This window comes from Coregonus clupeaformis, chromosome 5, assembly GCF_020615455.1.
Source record: "Coregonus clupeaformis isolate EN_2021a chromosome 5, ASM2061545v1, whole genome shotgun sequence".
NCBI lineage: Eukaryota > Metazoa > Chordata > Actinopteri > Salmoniformes > Salmonidae > Coregonus > Coregonus clupeaformis.
In genome coordinates this window covers 38,610,259-38,635,952 of record NC_059196.1, presented here as the reverse complement: position 1 = coordinate 38,635,952, position 25,694 = coordinate 38,610,259, and the positions used below count along the sequence as shown (strand labels likewise).

The following is a 25,694-nucleotide window of genomic DNA, read 5'->3' as shown; positions in this document are numbered from 1 at the left end:
TCTTCCTGGCTGAGGTCTGACTTCTCTAACCTGGTGAGGTCTTCCTGGCTGAGGTCTGACTTCTCTAACCTGGTGAGGTCTTCCTGGCTGAGGTCTGTCTTCTCTAACCTGGTGAGGTCTTCCTGGCTGAGGTCTGACTTCTCTAACCTGGTGAGGTCTTCCTGGCTGAGGTCTGACTTCTCTAACCTGGTGAGGTCTTCCTGGCTGAGGTCTGTCTTCTCTAACCTGGTGAGGTCTTCCTGGCTGAGGTCTGACTTCTCTAACCTGGTGAGGTGTTCCTGGCTGAGCTCTGACTTCTCTAACCTGGTGAGGTCTTCCTGGCTGATGTCTGACTTCTCTAACCTGGTGAGGTCTTCCTGGCTGAGGTCTGACTTCTCTAACCTGGTAAGGTCTTCCTGGCTGAGGTCTGACTTCTCTAACCTGGTGAGGTCTTCCTGGTTGAGGTCTGTCTTCTCTAACCTGGTGAGGTCTTCCTGGCTGAGGTCTGACTTCTCTAACCTGGTGAGGTGTTCCTGGCTGAGGTCTGACTTCTCTAACCTGGTGAGGTGTTCCTGGCTGAGGTCTGACTTCTCTAACCTGGTGAGGTGTTCCTGGCTGAGGTCTGACTTCTCTAACCTGGTGAGGTGTTCCTGGCTGAGGTCTGACTTCTCTAACCTGGTGAGGTGTTCCTGGCTGAGGTCTGACTTCTCTAACCTGGTGAGGTCTTCCTGGCTGAGGTCTGTCTTCTCTAACCTGGTGAGGTCTTCCTGGCTGAGGTCTGACTTCTCTAACCTGGTGAGGTCTTCCTGGCTGAGGTCTGACTTCTCTAACCTGGTGAGGTGTTCCTGGCTGAGGTCTGACTTCTCTAACCTGGTGAGGTCTTCCTGGCTGAGGTCTGACTTCTCTAACCTGGTGAGGTGTTCCTGGCTGAGGTCTGACTTCTCTAACCTGGTGAGGTGTTCCTGGCTGAGGTCTGACTTCTCTAACCTGGTGAGGTGTTCCTGGTTGAGGTCTGACTTCTCTAACCTGGTGAGGTCTTCCTGGCTGAGGTCTGACTTCTCTAACCTGGTGAGGTGTTCCTGGCTGAGGTCTGACTTCTCTAACCTGGTGAGGTCTTCCTGGCTGAGGTCTGACTTCTCTAACCTGGTGAGGTGTTCCTGGCTGAGGTCTGACTTCTCTAACCTGGTGAGGTGTTCCTGGCTGAGGTCTGACTTCTCTAACCTGGTGAGGTGTTCCTGGCTGAGGTCTGACTTCTCTAACCTGGTGAGGTGTTCCTGGCTGAGGTCTGACTTCTCTAACCTGCTGAGGTGTTCCTGGCTGAGGTCTGACTTCTCTAACCTGGTGAGGTGTTCCTGGCTGAGGTCTGACTTCTCTAACCTGGTGAGGTGTTCCTGGCTGAGGTCTGACTTCTCTAACCTGGTGAGGTGTTCCTGGCTGAGATCTGACTTCTCTAACCTGGTGAGGTGTTCCTGGCTGAGGTCTGACTTCTCTAACCTGGTGAGGTGTTCCTGGCTGAGGTCTGACTTCTCTAACCTGGTGAGGTGTTCCTGGCTGAGGTCTGACTTCTCTAACCTGGTGAGGTGTTCCTGGCTGAGGTCTGACTTCTCTAACCTGGTGAGGTGTTCCTGGCTGAGGTCTGACTTCTCTAACCTGGTGAGGTGTTCCTGGCTGAGGTCTGACTTCTCTAACCTGGTGATGTGTTCCTGGCTGAGGTCTGACTTCTCTAACCTGGTGAGGTGTTCCTGGCTGAGGTCTAACTTCTCTAACCTGGTGAGGTCTTCCTGGCTGAGGTCTGACTTCTCTAACCTGGTGAGGTGTTCCTGGCTGAGGTCTGACTTCTCTAACCTGGTGAGGTGTTCCTGGCTGAGGTCTGACTTCTCTAACCTGGTGAGGTCTTCCTGGCTGAGGTCTGACTTCTCTAACCTGGTGAGGTCTTCCTGGCTGAGGTCTGACTTCTCTAACCTGGTGAGGTCTTCCTGGCTGAGGTCTGTCTTCTCTAACCTGGTGAGGTCTTCCTGGCTGAGGTCTGACTTCTCTAACCTGGTGAGGTCTTCCTGGCTGAGGTCTGACTTCTCTAACCTGGTGAGGTCTTCCTGGCTGAGGTCTGTCTTCTCTAACCTGGTGAGGTCTTCCTGGCTGAGGTCTGACTTCTCTAACCTGGTGAGGTGTTCCTGGCTGAGCTCTGACTTCTCTAACCTGGTGAGGTCTTCCTGGCTGATGTCTGACTTCTCTAACCTGGTGAGGTCTTCCTGGCTGAGGTCTGACTTCTCTAACCTGGTGAGGTCTTCCTGGCTGAGGTCTGACTTCTCTAACCTGGTGAGGTCTTCCTGGTTGAGGTCTGTCTTCTCTAACCTGGTGAGGTCTTCCTGGCTGAGGTCTGACTTCTCTAACCTGGTGAGGTGTTCCTGGCTGAGGTCTGACTTCTCTAACCTGGTGAGGTCTTCCTGGCTGAGGTCTGACTTCTCTAACCTGGTGAGGTGTTCCTGGCTGAGGTCTGACTTCTCTAACCTGGTGAGGTGTTCCTGGCTGAGGTCTGACTTCTCTAACCTGGTGAGGTCTTCCTGGCTGAGGTCTGACTTCTCTAACCTGGTGAGGTCTTCCTGGCTGAGGTCTGTCTTCTCTAACCTGGTGAGGTCTTCCTGGCTGAGGTCTGACTTCTCTAACCTGGTGAGGTCTTCCTGGCTGAGGTCTGACTTCTCTAACCTGGTGAGGTGTTCCTGGCTGAGGTCTGACTTCTCTAACCTGGTGAGGTCTTCCTGGCTGAGGTCTGACTTCTCTAACCTGGTGAGGTGTTCCTGGCTGAGGTCTGACTTCTCTAACCTGGTGAGGTGTTCCTGGCTGAGGTCTGACTTCTCTAACCTGGTGAGGTGTTCCTGGTTGAGGTCTGACTTCTCTAACCTGGTGAGGTCTTCCTGGCTGAGGTCTGACTTCTCTAACCTGGTGAGGTGTTCCTGGCTGAGGTCTGACTTCTCTAACCTGGTGAGGTGTTCCTGGCTGAGGTCTGACTTCTCTAACCTGGTGAGGTCTTCCTGGCTGAGGTCTGACTTCTCTAACCTGGTGAGGTGTTCCTGGCTGAGGTCTGACTTCTCTAACCTGGTGAGGTGTTCCTGGCTGAGGTCTGACTTCTCTAACCTGGTGAGGTGTTCCTGGCTGAGGTCTGACTTCTCTAACCTGGTGAGGTGTTCCTGGCTGAGGTCTGACTTCTCTAACCTGCTGAGGTGTTCCTGGCTGAGGTCTGACTTCTCTAACCTGGTGAGGTGTTCCTGGCTGAGGTCTGACTTCTCTAACCTGGTGAGGTGTTCCTGGCTGAGGTCTGACTTCTCTAACCTGGTGAGGTGTTCCTGGCTGAGATCTGACTTCTCTAACCTGGTGAGGTGTTCCTGGCTGAGGTCTGACTTCTCTAACCTGGTGAGGTGTTCCTGGCTGAGGTCTGACTTCTCTAACCTGGTGAGGTGTTCCTGGCTGAGGTCTGACTTCTCTAACCTGGTGAGGTGTTCCTGGCTGAGGTCTGACTTCTCTAACCTGGTGAGGTGTTCCTGGCTGAGGTCTGACTTCTCTAACCTGGTGAGGTGTTCCTGGCTGAGGTCTGACTTCTCTAACCTGGTGATGTGTTCCTGGCTGAGGTCTGACTTCTCTAACCTGGTGAGGTGTTCCTGGCTGAGGTCTAACTTCTCTAACCTGGTGAGGTGTTCCTGGCTGAGGTCTGACTTCTCTAACCTGGTGAGGTGTTCCTGGCTGAGGTCTGACTTCTCTAACCTGGTGAGGTGTTCCTGGCTGAGGTCTGACTTCTCTAACCTGGTGAGGTGTTCCTGGCTGAGGTCTGACTTCTCTAACCTGGTGAGGTGTTCCTGGCTGAGGTCTGACTTCTCTAACCTGGTGAGGTGTTCCTGGCTGAGGTCTGACTTCTCTAACCTGGTGAGGTGTTCCTGGCTGAGGTCTGACTTCTCTAACCTGGTGAGGAGTTCCTGGCTGAGGTCTGACTTCTCTAACCTGGTGAGGTGTTCCTGGCTGAGGTCTGACTTCTCTAACCTGGTGAGGTGTTCCTGGCTGAGGTCTGACTTCTCTAACCTGGTGAGGTGTTCCTGGCTGAGGTCTGACTTCTCTAACCTGGTGAGGTCTTCCTGGCTGAGGTCTGACTTCTCTAACCTGTTGAGGTGTTCCTGGCTGAGGTCTGACTTCTCTAACCTGGTGAGGTGTTCCTGGCTGAGGTCTGACTTCTCTAACCTGGTGAGGTGTTCCTGGCTGAGGTCTGACTTCTCTAACCTGGTGAGGTGTTCCTGGCTGAGGTCTGACTTCTCTAACCTGGTGAGGTGTTCCTGGCTGAGGTCTGACTTCTCTAACCTGGTGAGGTGTTCCTGGCTGAGATCTGACTTCTCTAACCTGGTGAGGTGTTCCTGGCTGAGATCTGACTTCTCTAACCTGGTGAGGTGTTCCTGGCTGAGGTCTGACTTCTCTAACCTGGTGAGGTCTTCCTGGCTGAGGTCTGACTTCTCTAACCTGGTGAGGTGTTCCTGGCTGAGGTCTGACTTCTCTAACCTGGTGAGGTGTTCCTGGCTGAGGTCTGACTTCTCTAACCTGGTGAGGTGTTCCTGGTTGAGGTCTGACTTCTCTAACCTGGTGAGGTCTTCCTGGCTGAGGTCTGACTTCTCTAACCTGGTGAGGTGTTCCTGGCTGAGGTCTGACTTCTCTAACCTGGTGAGGTGTTCCTGGCTGAGGTCTGACTTCTCTAACCTGGTGAGGTCTTCCTGGCTGAGGTCTGACTTCTCTAACCTGGTGAGGTGTTCCTGGCTGAGGTCTGACTTCTCTAACCTGGTGAGGTGTTCCTGGCTGAGGTCTGACTTCTCTAACCTGGTGAGGTGTTCCTGGCTGAGGTCTGACTTCTCTAACCTGGTGAGGTGTTCCTGGCTGAGGTCTGACTTCTCTAACCTGGTGAGGTGTTCCTGGCTGAGGTCTGACTTCTCTAACCTGGTGAGGTGTTCCTGGCTGAGGTCTGACTTCTCTAACCTGGTGAGGTGTTCCTGGCTGAGGTCTGACTTCTCTAACCTGGTGAGGTGTTCCTGGCTGAGGTCTGACTTCTCTAACCTGGTGAGGTGTTCCTGGCTGAGGTCTGACTTCTCTAACCTGGTGAGGTGTTCCTGGCTGAGGTCTGACTTTCTCTAACCTGGTGAGGTGTTCCTGGCTGAGGTCTGACTTCTCTAACCTGGTGAGGTGTTCCTGGCTGAGGTCTGACTTCTCTAACCTGGTGAGGTGTTCCTGGCTGAGGTCTGACTTCTCTAACCTGGTGAGGTGTTCCTGGCTGAGGTCTGACTTCTCTAACCTGGTGAGGTGTTCCTGGCTGAGGTCTGACTTCTCTAACCTGGTGAGGTGTTCCTGGCTGAGGTCTGACTTCTCTAACCTGGTGAGGTGTTCCTGGCTGAGGTCTGACTTCTCTAACCTGGTGAGGTGTTCCTGGCTGAGGTCTGACTTCTCTAACCTGGTGAGGTGTTCCTGGCTGAGGTCTGACTTCTCTAACCTGGTGAGGTGTTCCTGGCTGAGGTCTGACTTCTCTAACCTGGTGAGGTGTTCCTGGCTGAGGTCTGACTTCTCTAACCTGGTGAGGTGTTCCTGGCTGAGGTCTGACTTCTCTAACCTGGTGAGGTGTTCCTGGCTGAGGTCTGACTTCTCTAACCTGGTGAGGTGTTCCTGGCTGAGGTCTGACTTCTCTAACCTGGTGATGTGTTCCTGGCTGAGGTCTGACTTCTCTAACCTGGTGAGGTGTTCCTGGCTGAGGTCTGACTTCTCTAACCTGGTGAGGTGTTCCTGGCTGAGGTCTGACTTCTCTAACCTGGTGAGGTGTTCCTGGCTGAGGTCTGACTTCTCTAACCTGGTGAGGTGTTCCTGGCTGAGGTCTGACTTCTCTAACCTGGTGAGGTGTTCCTGGCTGAGGTCTGACTTCTCTAACCTGGTGAGGTGTTCCTGGCTGAGGTCTGACTTCTCTAACCTGGTGAGGTGTTCCTGGCTGAGGTCTGACTTCTCTAACCTGGTGAGGTGTTCCTGGCTGAGGTCTGACTTCTCTAACCTGGTGAGGAGTTCCTGGCTGAGGTCTGACTTCTCTAACCTGGTGAGGTGTTCCTGGCTGAGGTCTGACTTCTCTAACCTGGTGAGGTGTTCCTGGCTGAGGTCTGACTTCTCTAACCTGGTGAGGTGTTCCTGGCTGAGGTCTGACTTCTCTAACCTGGTGAGGTCTTCCTGGCTGAGGTCTGACTTCTCTAACCTGTTGAGGTGTTCCTGGCTGAGGTCTGACTTCTCTAACCTGGTGAGGTGTTCCTGGCTGAGGTCTGACTTCTCTAACCTGGTGAGGTGTTCCTGGCTGAGGTCTGACTTCTCTAACCTGGTGAGGTCTTCCTGGCTGAGGTCTGACTTCTCTAACCTGGTGAGGTGTTCCTGGCTGAGGTCTGACTTCTCTAACCTGGTGAGGTGTTCCTGGCTGAGATCTGACTTCTCTAACCTGGTAAGGTGTTCCTGGCTGAGATCTGACTTCTCTAACCTGGTGAGGTGTTCCTGGCTGAGGTCTGACTTCTCTAACCTGGTGAGGTCTTCCTGGCTGAGGTCTGACTTCTCTAACCTGGTGAGGTGTTCCTGGCTGAGGTCTGACTTCTCTAACCTGGTGAGGTGTTCCTGGCTGAGGTCTGACTTCTCTAACCTGGTGAGGTGTTCCTGGTTGAGGTCTGACTTCTCTAACCTGGTGAGGTCTTCCTGGCTGAGGTCTGACTTCTCTAACCTGGTGAGGTGTTCCTGGCTGAGGTCTGACTTCTCTAACCTGGTGAGGTGTTCCTGGCTGAGGTCTGACTTCTCTAACCTGGTGAGGTCTTCCTGGCTGAGGTCTGACTTCTCTAACCTGGTGAGGTGTTCCTGGCTGAGGTCTGACTTCTCTAACCTGGTGAGGTGTTCCTGGCTGAGGTCTGACTTCTCTAACCTGGTGAGGTGTTCCTGGCTGAGGTCTGACTTCTCTAACCTGGTGAGGTGTTCCTGGCTGAGGTCTGACTTCTCTAACCTGCTGAGGTGTTCCTGGCTGAGGTCTGACTTCTCTAACCTGGTGAGGTGTTCCTGGCTGAGGTCTGACTTCTCTAACCTGGTGAGGTGTTCCTGGCTGAGGTCTGACTTCTCTAACCTGGTGAGGTGTTCCTGGCTGAGGTCTGACTTCTCTAACCTGGTGAGGTGTTCCTGGCTGAGGTCTGACTTCTCTAACCTGGTGAGGTGTTCCTGGCTGAGGTCTGACTTCTCTAACCTGGTGAGGTGTTCCTGGCTGAGGTCTGACTTCTCTAACCTGGTGAGGTGTTCCTGGCTGAGGTCTGACTTCTCTAACCTGGTGAGGTGTTCCTGGCTGAGGTCTGACTTCTCTAACCTGGTGAGGTGTTCCTGGCTGAGGTCTGACTTCTCTAACCTGGTGAGGTGTTCCTGGCTGAGGTCTGACTTCTCTAACCTGGTGAGGTGTTCCTGGCTGAGGTCTGACTTCTCTAACCTGGTGAGGTGTTCCTGGCTGAGGTCTGACTTCTCTAACCTGGTGAGGTGTTCCTGGCTGAGGTCTGACTTCTCTAACCTGGTGAGGTGTTCCTGGCTGAGGTCTGACTTCTCTAACCTGGTGAGGAGTTCCTGGCTGAGGTCTGACTTCTCTAACCTGGTGAGTTGTTCCTGGCTGAGGTCTGACTTCTCTAACCTGGTGAGGTGTTCCTGGCTGAGGTCTGACTTCTCTAACCTGCTGAGGTGTTCCTGGCTGAGGTCTGACTTCTCTAACCTGGTGAGGTCTTCCTGGCTGAGGTCTGACTTCTCTAACCTGTTGAGGTGTTCCTGGCGGAGGTCTGACTTCTCTAACCTGGTGAGGTGTTCCTGGCTGAGGTCTGACTTCTCTAACCTGGTGAGGTGTTCCTGGCTGAGCTCTGACTTCTCTAACCTGGTGAGGTCTTCCTGGCTGAGGTCTGACTTCTCTAACCTGGTGAGGTGTTCCTGGCTGAGGTCTGACTTCTCTAACCTGGTGAGGTGTTCCTGGCTGAGATCTGACTTCTCTAACCTGGTAAGGTGTTCCTGGCTGAGATCTGACTTCTCTAACCTGGTGAGGTGTTCCTGGCTGAGGTCTGACTTCTCTAACCTGGTGAGGTCTTCCTGGCTGAGGTCTGACTTCTCTAACCTGGTGACGTGTTCCTGGCTGAGGTCTGACTTCTCTAACCTGGTGACGTTTTCCTGGCTGAGGGCTGACTTCTCTAACCTGGTGAGGTGTTCCTGGCTGAGGTCTGACTTCTCTAACCTGGTGAGGTGTTCCTGGCTGAGGTCTGACTTCTCTAACCTGGTGAGGTGTTCCTGGCTGAGGTCTGACTTCTCTAACCTGGTGAGGTGTTCCTGGCTGAGGTCTGACTTCTCTAACCTGGTGAGGTGTTCCTGGCTGAGGTCTGACTTCTCTAACCTGGTGAGGTCTTCCTGGCTGAGGTCTGACTTCTCTAACCTGGTGAGGTGTTCCTGGCTGAGGTCTGACTTCTCTAACCTGGTGAGGTGTTCCTGGCTGAGGTCTGTCTTCTCTAACCTGGTTAGGTGTTCCTGGCTAAGGTCTGACTTCTCTAACCTGGTGAGGTGTTCCTGGCTGAGGTCTGACTTCTCTAACCTGGTGAGGTGTTCCTGGCTGAGGTCTGTCTTCTCTAACCTGGTGAGATCTTCCTGGCTGAGGTCTGTCTTCTCTAACCTGGTGAGGTGTTCCTGGCTGAGGTCTGACTTCTCTAACCTGGTGAGGTGTTCCTGGCTGAGGTCTGACTTCTCTAACCTGGTGAGGTGTTCCTGGCTGAGGTCTGACTTCTCTAACCTGGTGAGGTGTTCCTGGCTGAGGTCTGACTTCTCTAACCTGGTGAGGTGTTCCTGGCTGAGGTCTGACTTCTCTAACCTGGTGAGGTGTTCCTGGCTGAGGTCTGACTTCTCTAACCTGGTGAGGTGTTCCTGGCTGAGGTCTGTCTTCTCTAACCTGGTGAGGTGTTCCTGGCTGAGGTCTGACTTCTCTAACCTGGTGAGGTGTTCCTGGCTGAGGTCTGACAGACTGAACTCCAGACTGTCTTCTCTCCACATGTCAGCTGATTTGGACCTCTTCTTCTTGAAGCTGACCCCCTCCCGGGGTTCCCTGGGTCCATCTCTGGTCTTCTGGAGGTAGGTCACCTCCCCAGTGTTACTGTACAGGCCTAGTCCTCTGTCCTGGGGCCCCTGGGGTCTAGCCCCTGGTGATGCTGCGTCTAGCTGGGGCCCTACAGAGGGGTTGTCCAGGTGGGGCCCTACAGAGGGTTTGTCCAGCTGGGGCCCTACAGAGGGGTTCTCCAGGTGGGTATGGAAGGAGACGGGCCGGAGGTTCATGGCCATGCGGTCCACCCAGATAGGGGAAAAGTCTGACAGGACATTGGTCTGGTTGAAGGGCTCCAGGGCGTTGTCCGCTAGAGACTGGGGGATACTAGGGGTGCTGCTGGAGCGCGTGGAGGTCTCAGAGTTACGGTGCTCTACTTTGCCCTGAGAGGTGTGGCGGTCGTGGGAGCGGCGGGTGGAACCGGAGCTGGACTGGTGCTTGTTGGAGATGCGGAGGGAGCGAGACGTGTGCTTGCGGGACAGGTGGCCATGTTGGGTACCGTAGAAGGTATGGTCGCTGTTCTGGCTCTCTACGTTGCCCATGGTTCACAGTCTGAAACAGGAAGCATAGGTAACATCACAGATAAACAACTAATGATGTTACAGAGATAGAACAATGTGTGTCAAAACCACAACATTTTAATTATAGAGAAATCTCAAAAGTAACACAATATGCCCTGGATAAAATAACATAACTGACATTCATAAAACGTTTTTACTTGCTAACAACTTCGATCATGTATTAGTTAACCAACCTGCAGTCAGGCGTTGACCTCACTGGCATGTTGAGATTCACCATCAGGCTGTCTACTCCAATCACAGAGAAAGAATGGTAGATGCCGCTGATATGTACTCCAAAGATCTGGAGGAGAGAGAAACAGAAAACCTGGTCAGTTATAATAATATGCCATTTAGCAGACGCTTTTATCCAAAGCGACTTACAGTCATGTGTGCATACATTTTTACGTATGGGTGGTCCTCGGGGATCGAACCCACTACCCTGGCGTTACAAGCGCCGTGCTCTACCAGCTGAGCTACAGAGGACCACAGTAGAACTAAAAACTGCCTTGGTTTTACTGTGCTGCACACTGTTACAATAGTCTTTCTGGAGGAACAATAGCTTTACAAGAGGAGGGAGTCTGCCTGCTGGGAATCAATTGCAGGCATTTTATTGTTAAAGTTCCACATATTTAATTTCCCAATCAGTGAATATGGCAGTGACTGAGACCACACAGAAATGGGGTTGTGAGAATAATGAACAATGAATCAGTACAGCCAACAGTTTACTACGACCTGATAATCACCGCTTACTAGCTTACTACAACCATATGGGGCATTATACTGTTACTACTTGGACTGGTTTACTGGGCTATGAAATATGTTGAAGTGTGGTTGCCACCGGTTACAACAAGACCTAATAAACTGTAGGAAGTGTCCCATTAGCACTTCTGAAACATTGTACCACACATTGTACCACACACACACACACACTCACAAATCCTACAGCAAAGAAAAAATAAATACAATAGCCTACAACATTAGTTCTTTACCCAGGGATGCTCTGTGGGTGAGTGTTCAGATTTCCCTTATTGACTAGAATCTGATCAGTTGAGCGTTATCAATCTGTCCTCTATCAGAGCAAGGTTTAATAGCACCCTGCAGGGCCCTACTCTACACTCTGTGACCCCATCCAGCAGAGAGAGAGAGATTGGTCACAACTGATCCTGCTTTAACAGCCTGGTCAAGCCTGGAGCTGGGCTGGTCACAACTGATCCTGCTTTAACAGCCTGGTCAAGCATGGAGCTGGGCTGGTCACAACTGATCCTGCTTTAACAGCCTGGTTAACCCTGGAGCTGGGCTGAGGGTTAAAAGGGCAAACCGGGATTCGAAAACTACTAAGTGGTCACTCTGCCACTTATTTTGATAAAAAACTAAAGGATGAAGCTTGACAAATGTAACCACTGTCCAATTCATAAACAGAGCTATGGATGCAAGGATTGATCGAAACTGATGTATCCAATCATGGACTGCCCAGAGAACAGTTTACAGGGAGAGGTAGTAGTGTAGTGTTGTTGGACCAAAGCAAACATGCAGCAGAGAGCGAGAGAGAGCTAGAGAGACAGAGAGACAGAGAGAGAGAGAGAGAGAGAGAGAGAGACAGAGAGAGACAGAGACAGAGTGAGAGAGAGAGAGTGAGAGAGAGATAGACAGAGACAGAGACAGAGACAGAGAGACAGAGTGAGAGAGAGAGAGAGAGAGTGAGAGAGAGAGAGAGAGAGAGAAAGAGAGAGAGAGCTAGAGAGACAGAGAGAGAGAGAGAGAGAGAGAGAGAGAGAGAGAGAGAGAGAGAGAGAGAGAGAGACCGAGGTAGAAGCGTACAGGGAGAGCTAGTTGGAGCAAAACTAGCATAACACAGAACTGGTTTCCAACGGTGCCGTGCCTCCTCTGACTCCTCCCATCACACCACTTCAAAACAGATCTCTGGCACTGATAGGGGAGAGGAAGTCATCCACTCAGCTCGTCTCTCAATGAGCAGCAGGCGTTCAGTCAGCGTGTAACGAGGAGGGGAAAGAGGAGGAGAGGAAAGATGGAGGAGAGGAAATGACTGCAAGTGGCCATGACAGAGTACATAACGCCTGAGCATGCCTGGGTTAGATAGAGCTGGGACAAGCTGAGCAGCACCAGCTCAGGGAGGGAGGGAGGGGGGAGGGGGGAAGGGAGGGGGGGAGAGGGGGAAATGGAGAAAGGAGAGACGAGGGTGAAGGAGGACTCACCTTCTTCCCATGTTGCACATTTGGGATACAGCAGTCAGTCAGTCAGTCAGTCAGTCAGTCAGTCAGTCTGTCTGTCTGTCCTAAAGGTACTAGTCCATTAGCCACACTGATGGAACAGAGGAGAAAACAACTAAGATGGTGTTCTCTTTCATTCACCTCTTTTAGGACAGACCCTTTCAGGAGGAATTGTCTTTGAATGTAGCCAGGACAGAGGAGAGGAGAGGGAACCCTGCCTTTTACTGGACCTAGTACCCTCTCTCTCTCTCACACACACACACACACACACACACACACACACACACACACACACACACACACACACACACACACACACACACACACACACTGCTGTAAATGCACTCAAGCTGACAGAAGAGGTATGGTTACATAAAGGTTGGAGCTGACCCTGTTTTTCTGTGCTCTCCTTCCCTTCCTCTCTCTCTCATCCTCTCCTTCCCTACATCGCTCTCTCTCCATCCCCCCTACCACTCTCTCTCTTCATCCCCCTACCTCTCTCTCCATCCCCCCTACCACTCTCTCTCTCCATTCTCCATACCTCTCTCTCTTTCTCTCTCTCTATTAACCCTACTCCTCTCTCGCTCTCTCCCCTACCTCTCTCTCTCTCTCTATCCACCCTACCTCTCTCTCTCTCTCTATCCACCCTACTCTCTCTCTCTCATCCCCCCTACCCCTCTCTCTCTCATCCCCCCTACCCCTCTCTCTCTCCATCCCCCCTACCACTCTGTCTGTCCATCCCCCCTACCTCTCTCTCTCTCCTTCCCCCCTACCTCTCTCGCTCTCATCCCCCACCTCTCCCTCTCCATCCCCACTACCTCTCTCTATCCCCCTACCCCTCTCTCTCGCTCTCTCTCCATCACACCTACCTCTCTCTCTCCATCCCCCTACCTCTTCCTCCTCTCGCTCTCTCTTAGTGATGTCACAATACCAGAATTTTGACAACGATACCAGGTTTAGTATCACGATACTCAATATCAAAATGATACCACGGCAAAAAAAGTCATATTAGCCAAAGTCATAGAATGGCACTTGATCCAGAAAGATAAACTCAGCAACTGCTCTGTTCAATTGCTGGGCATCATTTGAGTTTAATATCATTACATTTGAAATTTGATATCAACATTATTCAGAGACAGCCATGTATGCACTGATGAATCAATTATACAATAAATTTGACTTTGTTTTTACCAATCTAACTACATAACAACATATTGGTAATAAGTTATTTGAATGGTAAATCACTAGTCTAGTGATAAACTGGGTAAATCAACATGTAGCCTAGGCCTATTCACAGTACAGGTGAACGCATATTCAAATAGGAGTGTGTGCATGCATTGAGTTACTGAGCTTGTTTTCTCGGATTTCATGTGGCAAACAATCCCTTCCATTTAGGACTTATTTTATTGTACTGATCAACAACATTAGAAGTAGCAATCTCTTATTTTATAAAAATGTGTGTTGTATCTTTTTTACCCAGTGATGACGTAAGTCATGGCGAGGCACGCGCTCACTCAGTCAGTCGAGTTCAGAGAGGAAAAGACGAAGGGGAACGTTTCTTTGGACGTGACGGCGAGATGATTAAGTGAATTAATAAAGTTGTTGGTGACAATCAACTTTGAAATCAGCATATTTTTCCTTTACGGTTTGCGCATCACAAACAAAGTACAAGTAACACTAACAAAGTACTAGGGCAAATACTTGTATTTATTTTATTTATTTATTTAGGGTGAATTGATGTTAGCTTTAGCTAGACTAGACTTTAGTGCACTGTGTTGTGTTATTCACTCAGGTCTCGCACACACACACTGAGTAGAGATGAGAGAGAGAGAGAGAGAGAGAGAGAGAGAGAGAGAAGAGGGAAACAGGAGCCGAATGAGGAGGCAAACGCCATTGCACTCATTACGATAACCTCTGGATTCAGTGAGGACCTCGGCCAGGCTTGGCACAACGTTGGCAGAGAGAGAGAGACACAGAGACCCAGCAGTAAGACAGACAGCCTGGGTGCTTCCAGGCTTCTGCACATATTCAATTCTTCCCTCCCATCCCCCCACTGGGACAATAGACTCTGTTTTTCAGCTCACTACAGATTTCCAAGTTCATCGTTTTAGTGTGAGTGTCATCGTGTGTGTGTGTGTGTGTGTGTGTGTGTGTGAGTGTCATCGTGTGTGTGTGTGTGTGTGTGCGTGCGTGCGTGCGTGCTGTGTGTGTGCTGTGTGTGTGCGTGTGTGTGTGCGTGTGTGTGTTTGTGCTTGTGTGCTGTGTGCTGTGTGTGTGTGTGTGTGTGTGTGTGCGGTGTGTGTGTGTTTTTGTGTGTGTGTGTGTGCTGTGTGTGTGTGCTGTGTGTGTGTGTGTGTGTGTGTGTGTGTGTGTGTGTGTTGCACAGTCTTCCCTATAGGAACTCCACATGTAGAGTGGATTATCCTATCTCGTCCACCCAACTCAGTAAAAGTCCCACAGCTTAAAACAACAGAAAACCCATTGAAATGGATACTTGCGAGAACCTACAGTTATGAATATAACTACTGTTCCCTGAAGGAGGGGAACGAGGTATAACATACTATGGGGAGTCAACGACCAATCATATTCACCTGAAGGAGGGGAACGAGGTATAACATACTATGGGGAGACAACGACCAATCACCAGCAAATGAAATCATGCTCAACAGGCCAATGGATGCCAAGCCCGCATTCGGAAGCCCTGCCTTCCTGGCTATAAAACCAGGGATGGCACCCATTTCCTCAATTCAGTACCGCTCTCCAGCGAGCCCAAACCCCCTGACGGGGAGGGGCCAAAATATTATACTTTGTTCCCTCCTTCAGGGAACAGTAGTTATATTCATAACTGTACGTTCCCTTTCAGTCGGTCACTCGGTATAACATACTACGGGGACATTCAATCATGCCCCAAGCCGGCTCAGAGGGTACCAATCTAGGATGCCCATGGCAGCTCAAGCACACACAGGTTCCACCAGCACCAAAAAGGGGTTACAGAAGCCGCCTTTTCCCCCCTAATACTTACCTGAGAAGCCTGAACTCTCAGAGCTCCATATCGGGAACCAGGACTTCCTGCAACTTGGCATTCTGCCACTGCAGCCGAAGTCCATAGACCCCACGGTTCTAAGAACAATACTTACCTTTGCGAGCCTGAAATGTCAGAAATCGTACGAAGGAACCGCCAAGTCCAAAACAACAGAAGACCTGTCGTGACTTGGTAAAGCACAGACACACACACACACACTGCATAGCATCGACCAGAGTCAATGACCCCACGGCAGCCCGAGGATCAACCCCACAGGAAACTATGGGAACCCTGACAAAACACTTGCTTAACTTCGACCATGGTGGCCCAAGTCCATAGACCCCACGGTTCTAAGAACAATACTTACCCTGCAAGCCTGAAAAGTCAGAAATCGTACACGGAACCCCCCAAAGTCCAAAACAACAGGGCACCTGCTGTGACTTGATAATGCACATTCGCACACCGCCTCATCGACAAACCATGGCAGGCCAAGGGTCAAATCCACAGGGGGAACTGTGGTAACCCGGATAAAAGCGCCACCTGCGCCCTGCCTAATATCCACTCACAAACCCAGCCATTAGAACACTATGAGCCACAGCTACATCCAAGTGATAAAACCTCAAAAGGTATGTGGGGGAACCTTAACTCGCTGCAGCACAGATATCACCAATCGTCATGCCCCTGAACAGGTAGAGTTAGCACGCACACCGCTAGGCTACCATTGTCCTTCGCATGCCAGGGAGATTGTCACGGTTTCGGCCGAGGCTGCTCCTCCTCCTTGTTCGGGCAGGCTTCGGCGGTCGTCGTCCCCGGAGTACTAGCTACCACCGTTCGATGTTTCATGTTTGTTTGGTTTTGTCTGTTTGTACACCTGTCCCTTGTTAGTGTTTGATTTGGTTTCCTATTTAGTTATCGTGTGTTGGGTCAGGTGTTATGTGTGATTGGTTATTGTCTAGCTGTTGCTCTCGTTATTACTCTCGTGTTTTGTTGTTTTCGAGAGTCCGCACTGTGTGCGCTATTGTCTTTTTACGCACGTTGTTGTTTTGTGCGTAATTTGTATTTTGCCTCCCGGTTGGGTTGGCTGTTCGCCTGTTTGGTGCTGCCTTCATTTACTAAAGTCTGTTCACGAACGCCCGTGTTTCCTGCGCTTGATTTCCACACCGCATCTACACTCAGCTACTGACAGAGATGGCCTCCACAATCCAATGAGAAAGACGCTGCTTAGAGAGCAGCGTCTGAGCTGGATTACACTGATTAGTGAAACAGATAAAAAAAAGCTGGTCACAACGCAGACATCCTTGTTCCTATCCATGTACAGTACCAGTCCAATGTTTGGACACACCTACTCATTCAAGGGTTTTCCTTTATTTTTTACTATTTTCTACATTGTAGAATAATAGTGAAGACATCAAAACTATGAAATAACACATATGAAATCATGTAGTAACCAAAAAAAGTGTTAAACAAATCAAAACATATTTTATATTTGAGATTCTTCAAAGTAGCCACCATTCGGGGCAGCAGGTAGCTTAGTGGTTAAGAGCGTTGTGCCAGTAACCGAAAGGTTGCTGGTTCTAATCCCCGAGCTGACTAGGTGAAAAATCTGCTGATGTGCCCTTGAGCAAGGCACTTAACCCTAATTGCTCATGTAAATCGCTCTGGATAAGAGCGTCTGCTAAATGACTAAAAATGTGCCTTGATGACAGCTTTGCACACTCTTGACATTTCTCGCAATGTATAAGATCTTCGTCGGCTCTGCCGAACCGGTCCCATATCTGGGCCACGACCGAGGAGCGCAGTCTCCACTCCGTAGAGATAAGACCACCCCTGGAAAGTAGATCTGGGAAGGAAATGTGCACTGCTCCATACGAGCAGATAACGGGCCAGGTTTAGATTTGTTCTAAAGTAGTACCCTATATTGGGAATAGGGTACCATTTTGGGACATAGCACTGTCTTGGAAATGAGGCTGGGAATGGGGAGAGATATTTCAACAGCATTTATCCTGCAATCTATCCTGGGTAATTGCTGCTAGGCCCACATCTACCTGTGCTTCAGATGATAAAAGGGTAAAAGCATATAATTTACATTTTAGCAGACGCTCTTATCCAGAGCAACTTAACAGTTAGTGAGTGCATACATAATTTTTTTTATTTTCATACTGGCCCCCCGTGGGAAATGAACCCACAACCCTGGCGTTGTAAACGCCACGCTCTACCAACTGAGCTACATCCCTGCCGGCCATTCCCTCCCCTACCCTGGGCCAATTGTGCGCCGCCCCATGGGTCTCCCGGTCGCGGCCGGCTTCGACAGAGCCTGGATTCAAACCAGGATCTACATTTACATTTACATTTACGTCATTTAGCAGACGATCTCTAGTGGCACAGCTAGCACTGCGATGCAGTGCCTTAGACCACTGCGCCACTCGGGAGGTTTAGGAGAGAGGAACCGTGTCCCCCCTGTCTGTTGATGTACGCCACCACCGTCCTGTTATCTGACCTTACCGACACATGATGGCCCTCCAACATTGGAAGGAAACGCCTCAGCGCTAGCAAAACAGTCAGTAGCTCTAGGTAATTGATATGCAGCACCTATTGCACTGTTGACCAGCCTCTGGAGCTTAGAAACTCACCACTCATCTGCAAAATCTTTAAACAGGGGTACGCGGCGCTTCACTGTTGCAGGGGCAGGAGGTAAATACCTTCCGCCAAACCTTCAAAGGCGCATTCACCACCAATGGTTCACCCCCGCCGAATCCAAAGCCGGGGTTTCAGGCTGCCCTGGACTGATGTCCTCTGATTCACACTCAACCCTCCAGAGCCAATCAGGGATAGTATATCATCCAGAGAAACCGGAACGAGCCTATCTTGGCTGAGATGACACCCCTATCAACTCCGACCACCAATCCTCCTCACAAACTCAGCAGGACTCACAATGGAAGGTGAACCCAGCCGGAGACAATGGTCCGAACAAAGGCCTCCTGACTGTGTCTCCACCCTAAGCAACAGGACTCGTGAGTATCTTTAACTTTTATTGTGAAACCCCATTCCCTAGGGCACGGTCGGAGGTTCAAACTCAGCTGGTTAGCCTTTTTGAACTTACTCTTAACAACTGGTCATCTTACTCAAGCAAGGAAGCACTGCCTACACAAGCAGAGCAGAAAGTAGTGGGTTTTTAGCACAACACAAATCCAACCAAAGACCCAAAACACACAACATCTAGAGGGACGAGTACTCTCTCCCCACTAACAGACAGCCGGAGGCGAATCTCGTACCTTCCTGTGCTTGAAAAGTTTGTAAATTGCAGGGGGGAGAAGGAGAGAGCAGGGGGGTGGAGGGAGAGAGAGAGAGAGAGAGAGAGAGAGAGAGAGAGAGAGAGAGAGAGAGAGAGAGAGACAGAGAGAGAGAGAGAGAGAGAGAGAGAGAGGACAGAGGGAGAGAGAGAGAGAGAGAGAGAGAGAGAGAGAGACAGAGAGAGAGAGAGAGAGAGAGAGAGAGAGAGAGAGAGAGAGAGAGAGAGAGAGAGACAGAGAGAGAGAGAAAGCTTCTAAATGACTGCTAGATGACAGTCTTCAGGTGTGTGTGTGTTAAAAGCTGCAGTGTTGAGCGTTAGCTGCATATTCCCACTATTAATAAATGAACAAGGAGAACCAGCAGAGTAGAGAACAATGTTCCAGCTCTCCCTGTCTGATTACAGCTTTCTGGGCAAGTCTCTAAGAGCTTTCCACACCTGGAATGTGCAACATTTGCCCATTATTCTTTTGCTAAATGATTCAAGCGCTGTCAAATTGGTTGTTGATCATTGCTAGACATCCATTTTAAGGTCTTGCCATAGATTTTCAAGCAGATTTAGGTCAAAACTGTAACTCCGCCATCTCAGGAACATTTACTAACTTCAGTGTAGATTTGGCTTTGTGTTGTAGGTCACTGTCCTGCTGAAATGTGAATTCATTACAATTAATCTCCCAGTGTCTGGTGGAAAGCAGACTGAACCAGGTTTCCCTCTAGGATTTTGTCTGGGCTTAGCTATTTTTTCCACCACCATGCAGACACCACTACGCTTGAAAATATGTAGAGTGGTACTCAGTAATGTGTTGAATTGGATTTGCCCCAAACATAACACGTTGTTTTCAGGACAGAAAGTGAATTGCTTTGACAAATTTTTTCCAGTATTACTTTAGTGCCTTGTTGCAAACAGCATGCATGTTTTGGAATATATATTTTTTTTTCTGTACAGGCTTCCTTCTTTTCATTCTGTCAATTAGGTTAGCATTGTGGAGTAACTACAATGTTGACCTGAGAACCTGAGCCCTAGGACCATGCCTCAGGACTACCTGGCCTGACGACTCCTGGCTGTCCCCGTCCCACCTGGTCGTGCTGCTCATCCAGTTTCTGCTGTTCTGCCTGCGGCTATGGAACCTTGACCTGTTCACCGGACGTGCTACCTTGTCCCGGACCTGCTGTTTCAACCCTCTCTCTCTCTCTACTGCACCTGCTGCCTCAACCGCTGAATGCTCGGCTATGATAAGCCAGCTGACATTTACTCCTGAGGTGCTGACCTGTTGCACCCTCTACAACCACTGTTATTTCACCCTGCTGGTCATCTATGAATGTTTGATCATCTTGAAGAACGATCTAGCCTTAATGGCCATGTACTGTTATAATCTCCACCCGGCACATCCAGAAGAGGACTGGCCACCCCTCATGGCCTGGTTCCTCTCTAGGTTTCTGCCTTTCTAGGGAGTTTTTCCTAGCCACAGTGCTTCTACATCTGCATTGCTTGCTCTTTGAGGTTTTAGGCTGGGTTTCTGTATAAGCACTTTGTGACATCTACTGATGCAAAAAGGGCTTTATAAATATATTGTATTTTATTAATTGTTGCAGTTTTCTCCCATCACAGCCATTAAACTTGGCCATTGTGAAATCCTTGAGTGGTTTCCTTCCTCTCCGGCAACTGAGTTAGGAAGGACGCCTGTATCTTTGTAGTGACTGGGTGTATTGAATCACCATCCAGAGTGTAATTAATAACTTCACCATGCTCAAAGGGATATTCAATGTCTGCTTTCTTATTTTTTACCCATCTACCAATAGGGTCCCTTCTTTGCGAGGCATTGGAAAACCTCCCTGGTCTTTGTGGTTAAATCTGTGTTTGAAATTCACTGCTCGACTGAGGGACCTTACAGATAATTGTATGTGTGGGGACACAGAGATGAGGTAGTCATTAAAAACTCATGTTAAACACTATTATTTCACACAGAGTGAGTCCATGCAACTTATTATGTGACTTGTTAAGCAAATGTTTACTCCTGAACTTATTTAGGCTTGCAATAACAAAGGGGTTGAATACTTATTGACTCAAGACATTTCAACTTTTAATATTTAATTAATTTGTAAAGATTTCTAAAAACATAATTCCACTTTGACATTATGGGGTATTGTTTGTAGGCCAGTGATACAAAATCTCAATTTAATCAATTTTAAATTCAGGCATTAACACAACAAAATGTGGAAAAAATCAAGGGGTTGAATACTTTCTAAAGGCACTGTACTGTATCCAGTGTGTTGAAGTGTTGTTTTTGAGCATTCACTATAGTGAGAAGAGAATGAATAGAAGAGATGTCGATCTATACTACATCTTGGAGTCTTTCTGTAGTGGAGTAGCACTGGAGAGTCTTCCTGTTGTATATTTGGGAAGTTTATCACTGTAATACTAAGGTGATCAATTGCTCAGTTGGTTTCCCTTTTTAACCCACTGATCTTCCACGTCGCACACTTTGGAATACAGCAGGCAGGTGAAATATTGTCTCTTTTGAAGCTCATGAATTGTGGAATGTGTGTCCAGGTGTTCCGTGCTCCCAGTAAACACTCTCTCTCTCTCTCTCTCTCTCTCTCTCTCTCTCTCTCTCTCTCTCTCTCTCTCTCTCTCTCTCTCTCTCTCTCTCTCTCTCTCTCTCTCTCTCTCTCTCTCTCTCTCTCTCTCTCTCTCTCTCTCTCTCTCTCTCTCTCTCTCTCTCTCTCTCTCTCTCTCTCTCTCTCTCTCTCTCTCTCTCTCTCTCTCTCTCTCTCTCTCTCTCTCTCTCACACACACACAAAGGGCTTTATTGTCATGGGAAACATATATGTTTACAGTGAAATAAACAATTACAAATTAACAGTTAACATTAAACACACAAGTTTCAAAAAGAGAAAGATGTTTGAAATGTTTAAATTATTAACCATGTACAAAAACAAACGTATCAGTCCGGACCTGTACAGGCCATCGATTGATAATCTAAATATAATCTAAATGAAGATAAATTAGCTAATAGACTAATTAAACTACTCACACAACTAGCTGGCTCCACTAAGGCCCTCTCAGATAGGTAGGTCTCCTCTCTCTCCCAATTCAATGCATTATTTACATATTGCCAAAGCAAGTGAAATAAACAAAAGTGAAATAAACAATAAAAAATGTACAGTAAACATTACACTCACAAAAGTTCCAAAATGTCATATTATGTCTATATACAGTGTTGTAACGATGTGTAAATAGTTAAAGTACAGAAGGGAAAATAAATAAACATAAATATAGGTTGTTTTTACAATGGTGTTTGTTCTTCACTGGTTGCCCTTTTCTTGTGGCAACAGGTCACAAATCTTGCAGCTGTGATGGCACACTGTGGTTTTTCACCCAGTAGATAAGGGAGTTTATCAAAATTGGATTTGTTTTCTAATTCTTTGTGGTTCTGTGTAATCTGAGGAAAGTATGTGTCTCAAATATGGTCATACATTTGGCAGGAAGTTAGGAGGTGCAGCTCAGTTTCCACCTCATTTTGTGGGCAGTGTGCACATGGCCTGTCTTCTCTTGAGAGCCAGGTCTGCCTACGGCGGCCTTTCTCAATAGCAAGGCTATGCTCACTGAGTCTGTACATAGTCAAAGCTTTCCTTAAGTTTGGGTCAGTCACAGTGCTCAGGTATTCTGCCACTGTGTGCTCTCTGTTTAGAGCCAAATAGCATTCTAGTTTGCTCTGTTTTTTTGTTAATTCTTTCCAATGTGTCAAGTAATTCTCTTTTTGTTTTCTCATGATTTGGTTGCGTCTAATTGTGTTGTTGTTGTTGTCCTGGGGCTCTGTGGGGTCTGTTTGTGTTTGTGAACAGAGCCCCAGGACCAGCTTACTTAGGGGACTCTTCTCCAAGTTCATCTCTTTGTAGGTGATGGCTTTGTTATGGAAGGTTTAGGAATTGCTTCCTTTTAAGTGGTTATAGAATTTAACGGCTCTTTTCTGGATTTTGATAATTAGCGGGTATCGGCCTAATTCTGCTCTGCATGCATTATTTGGTGTTTTTTGTTGTACAAAGAGGATATTTTTGCAGAATTCTGCATGCAGAGTCTCAATTTGGTGTTGTCCCATTTTGTGAATTATTGGTTGGTGGGCGGACCCCAGACCTCACAACCATAAAGGGCTCTCTCTCTCTCTCTCACACATATATATATATTTTTTTAAACACACAAAACATTTTCCATGTGAATTCTCAATGCGCTGGGATTGGATTTCCTTCTGATTTAACTTGTCAAAGTATTGCCATACGGGACTTCACTGATGTCGCCTGTCTTTCTCTGCCATTTTCCCAACTGTTAACGACGATGACGTAGTGGTGGAGAGGCGACTCTGAGAAAACAATACAGAACTATCTTGCTCTCATTTAAGGGCACAAATACCAAATTGCTAATTGAAAATAATTGGACTGTAAAATGTTGTGTTGGCGTTGTGACCGAGGCAGTGTAATCGAATAATTGGGCCACAGCGAGCGAGAACAAGCCTGTTTCTCCCTGTTCCTTTCTCTTCCTTCAGGACACAGTTAGATAGCTGTTACAGTAGTCACATGTTCATTCATATATTATAGTATGAAGATATGTTCATCAGCATTCGGAGGCATAGGAGCATTACTTAGAGAGAGAGAGAGGGAGAGAGACATTCATTAGCCTACATAAATGTATCCTTAAATACATAAGCAGAGTGAATTCCAGTTCTGTTTCTTTAGGACACAGGATTACTATTTACATTTTAGTCATTTAGCAGATGTTCTTACCCAGAGCGACTTACAGGAGCAATAAGGGGTAAGTGCCTTGCTCAAGGGCACAGACAGAATGTTCACCTAAACGGTTTGGGGATTCAAACCAGCAACCGTTCAGTAACTGGCCCAAACGCTCTTAACCGCTAGGCTACCTGGATATATATTGTGACGTCACGAGAGGCTACACAGCTTTCAGCGGGATTGCTCAAGTAGTGCAAGGAGACAAGGTTCAAACAAAACAAGGATTTTATTATAGGTCTTGGGAAATTAACGAAAATATAACAAAATTGTTCTCTTGTGGCTCTTTAAGGGTTAACAGTTCAGGGATGTCTCTTCCACATCCAAAATCATAATTCTCACTCGCTCCAGATAACTTTTCCCCAGCCTTACTGTAGTCCACGTTGCAGCTAGTGGCCAACCCAGCAAAAAAGTCCTTCCAAATGTCTCTCACGTATTTCCACAGGTGCATATATCCAAAGGTGAGTATTTCCCAAAGGTAAGTATCTCCAAATCCTTATATTCCTCATGGAAGTGGACGTGCAGCACTCTTGTCCTCCAGAGAGCCCAGGTTGGAGATTGTGTCTCTTCACCCCCCCCACACACTCCCTCTCAGTGTGTCTCTTCCCTTCAAAACCTCCAGCTCATCAGCTCCTGATCTGTTTCAGCTGCGTGGGAAGATTGGCCATAGAGGGGTGGAGTTCCCACCATACCAGCAGATGGAGCCATAGCTGTCTGGGTTTGCAGCCACCTCAGGATGTAACGTCCCTCCAGGACACAGCCTCTCGTGACATCACACATCCCCTCCTCGGGACCGACGTCCTCGTCGGGTAAAGGCAGCGAAGAAGGCATCACGCCGGGAGAGGGCGTCCGCATTGCCGTGGTGCTTGCCAGACTGTCTCTCTTCAACTCCTCCAACTCTAGGACCAGGGACTCAGCCTCCTGTTGTCTCTCCTTGAGTTTCTTACGGAACGATCAGCCTTGGTTTTAGCAGAGTTTAGCTTCTGTTGAGCAGCTTTCAGTTCCCTTCTCTCTCTGCCTCCGCATTCTTCATCTTGTTCTCCAACACCTTGTACTTCTCCTCTGCCTTCTTCTGGACCTCCTTACTCCTGCGCAGGGTCTCCTCACACTCCTCGATGGTCCTGCGCAGCCTCTCCAGCTCCACCTGTTGCTTAGGGAAGGAGCTCTGTTGGAGTTTAGCCTGGAGGATATCTAACTCTTCTGTCTTCATGTCTAACTGTTGCTTTAACAAACGATACCTCTCAGCGGTCCCCTTCAGACCAGACAGTTCTTTGTCCAGATTCTGTAGCTCCGTCTCTGTGTCGGTCTGGGCACCTGCCATCCCTATCAGAGCCCGGGCGGGAGTGAGTAACTCGGAGGATTGCACCGGAGCCTTCCCAGGATGAGTCTTGCCTCTCCGTTTCCGAGGTACTCGGGTTATCCTCTCCTGAGACTCTCTCCAGAGTGGGTAAAAGGCTGGGCAGTCTCGTCCAATTAGGACAGGGACGGGGAGGGAATCAACCACCCCGCCGTCGGTGTATGGTTCCCCGTGTGCTGGTCATTGTAAGTTCAGTAATGGGGTATTCTCTGGTGTCCCCATGGACACAGGAAACTGGGAGGACTTTCCCCGGGGTCAGACACGTTGGGCCCACCAAATCCTTACGCACCAGGGTGGCCCGGCTACCAGAATCCAGTAAGGCCTCCACATCATGGTGATTCACAGTTACCGGGCAGGTGGGGGGGGTCGATCTGGGCCGCCATCTACGACTCCCAAGAGCGAGGCAAAACGGTGTGTGGGTGCTGAGCTGGAGGACTCGCAGTGGGCATAGGTTCATCGGCTGGTTTCCCACACTGCCAGGAGATATGTCCCATCTCCCCACACCGGTAACACTGTCGAAGTTCCCCCTCCTGGTGTACTCTTCTTGGACCCGCCTGGTTTCTGGCTCCCCTGGAGCCGGGATAAGTCCTGGACGTGGCTGGGTTCGAGACCTTGGGGGTCCTTTGGACGGGTTCTTCCCCATTTGTGGTGGGGCCGCACTCCTGGGGTCTTTTCGGGAAGCATTCAGCATCTCCGCTGTGGCCTGGTACTTTTCCACAGCTTCACGGTCAGATCAGCCGTGGTCAAGGCCTGTTGACTGATGAACCGTTTTTGCCTCATAAGGCAGGGCGCGTAGGTAACGATCCACCACAACGGCCTCCACCACCGCCGCTGCTGGATTCCTCTGCGGATCCAGCCATTTCCTTGCGATCGGACAAGTTCATGCATCTGCGCCCGAGGAGGTTGGTCTGGTTGGAAGGTCCAGCTGTGAAAGCGCTGGGCCATACCAAACTTTGTGAGTCCATATCTGCTGAGGATCTCAGACTTCAGGGCATCATAGTCAGTAACCTGGTCAGGGCCCAGGTCCCGGACAGCATTCAGCGATTCCCGGTTAGAAAGGGGGGCTAACAGACCAACCCACTGTTGCTTGGGCCAGGCTTCCCTAGTGGCCGTGGCCTCAAATGCATGCAGGTATGCCTCAATGTCATCGGTAGCTCCCATCTTAGATATAAAGTCACTTGCCTTTATTGGGCGGGTATTTTGGACAACCCTCTGTCTCTCTGCAACTGCAATTCCTCTGCCTTCAGAAGGTTGGCTTTCTTTTGCTCCTCCAAGAGAGCCACGTTTGCTTGCATCTGGGCTTGCTGGCCAGCAACAAGGGCTTTCAATATGTCCTCCATTTCAGTCG

The 25,694-nt window shown here is 49.2% G+C and overlaps 1 protein-coding gene across 5 annotated transcripts in view; it reads right to left on the bottom strand.

Annotated features, from left to right (window-relative positions):
- The window catches only part of LOC121566851 (rho guanine nucleotide exchange factor TIAM1), a 195,513-nt gene that overhangs the window by 86,848 nt on the left and 82,971 nt on the right, over positions 1 to 25,694 (bottom strand). For 4 of the 5 annotated variants that reach the window (XM_045214379.1, XM_045214386.1, XM_045214385.1 and 1 more), the window contains 2 exons: positions 9,864 to 9,970; positions 9,002 to 9,661 (listed from right to left, as the gene is read on the bottom strand). In XM_045214379.1, coding sequence (XP_045070314.1) covers positions 9,002 to 9,651 — 650 coding nt within the window. In that variant the 5' untranslated portion in view covers positions 9,652 to 9,661; positions 9,864 to 9,970. Of the gene's footprint in view, positions 1 to 654; positions 679 to 9,001; positions 9,662 to 9,863; positions 9,971 to 25,694 lie in introns of those variants that run through there. The other variant, XM_045214390.1, reaches the window with a different exon arrangement.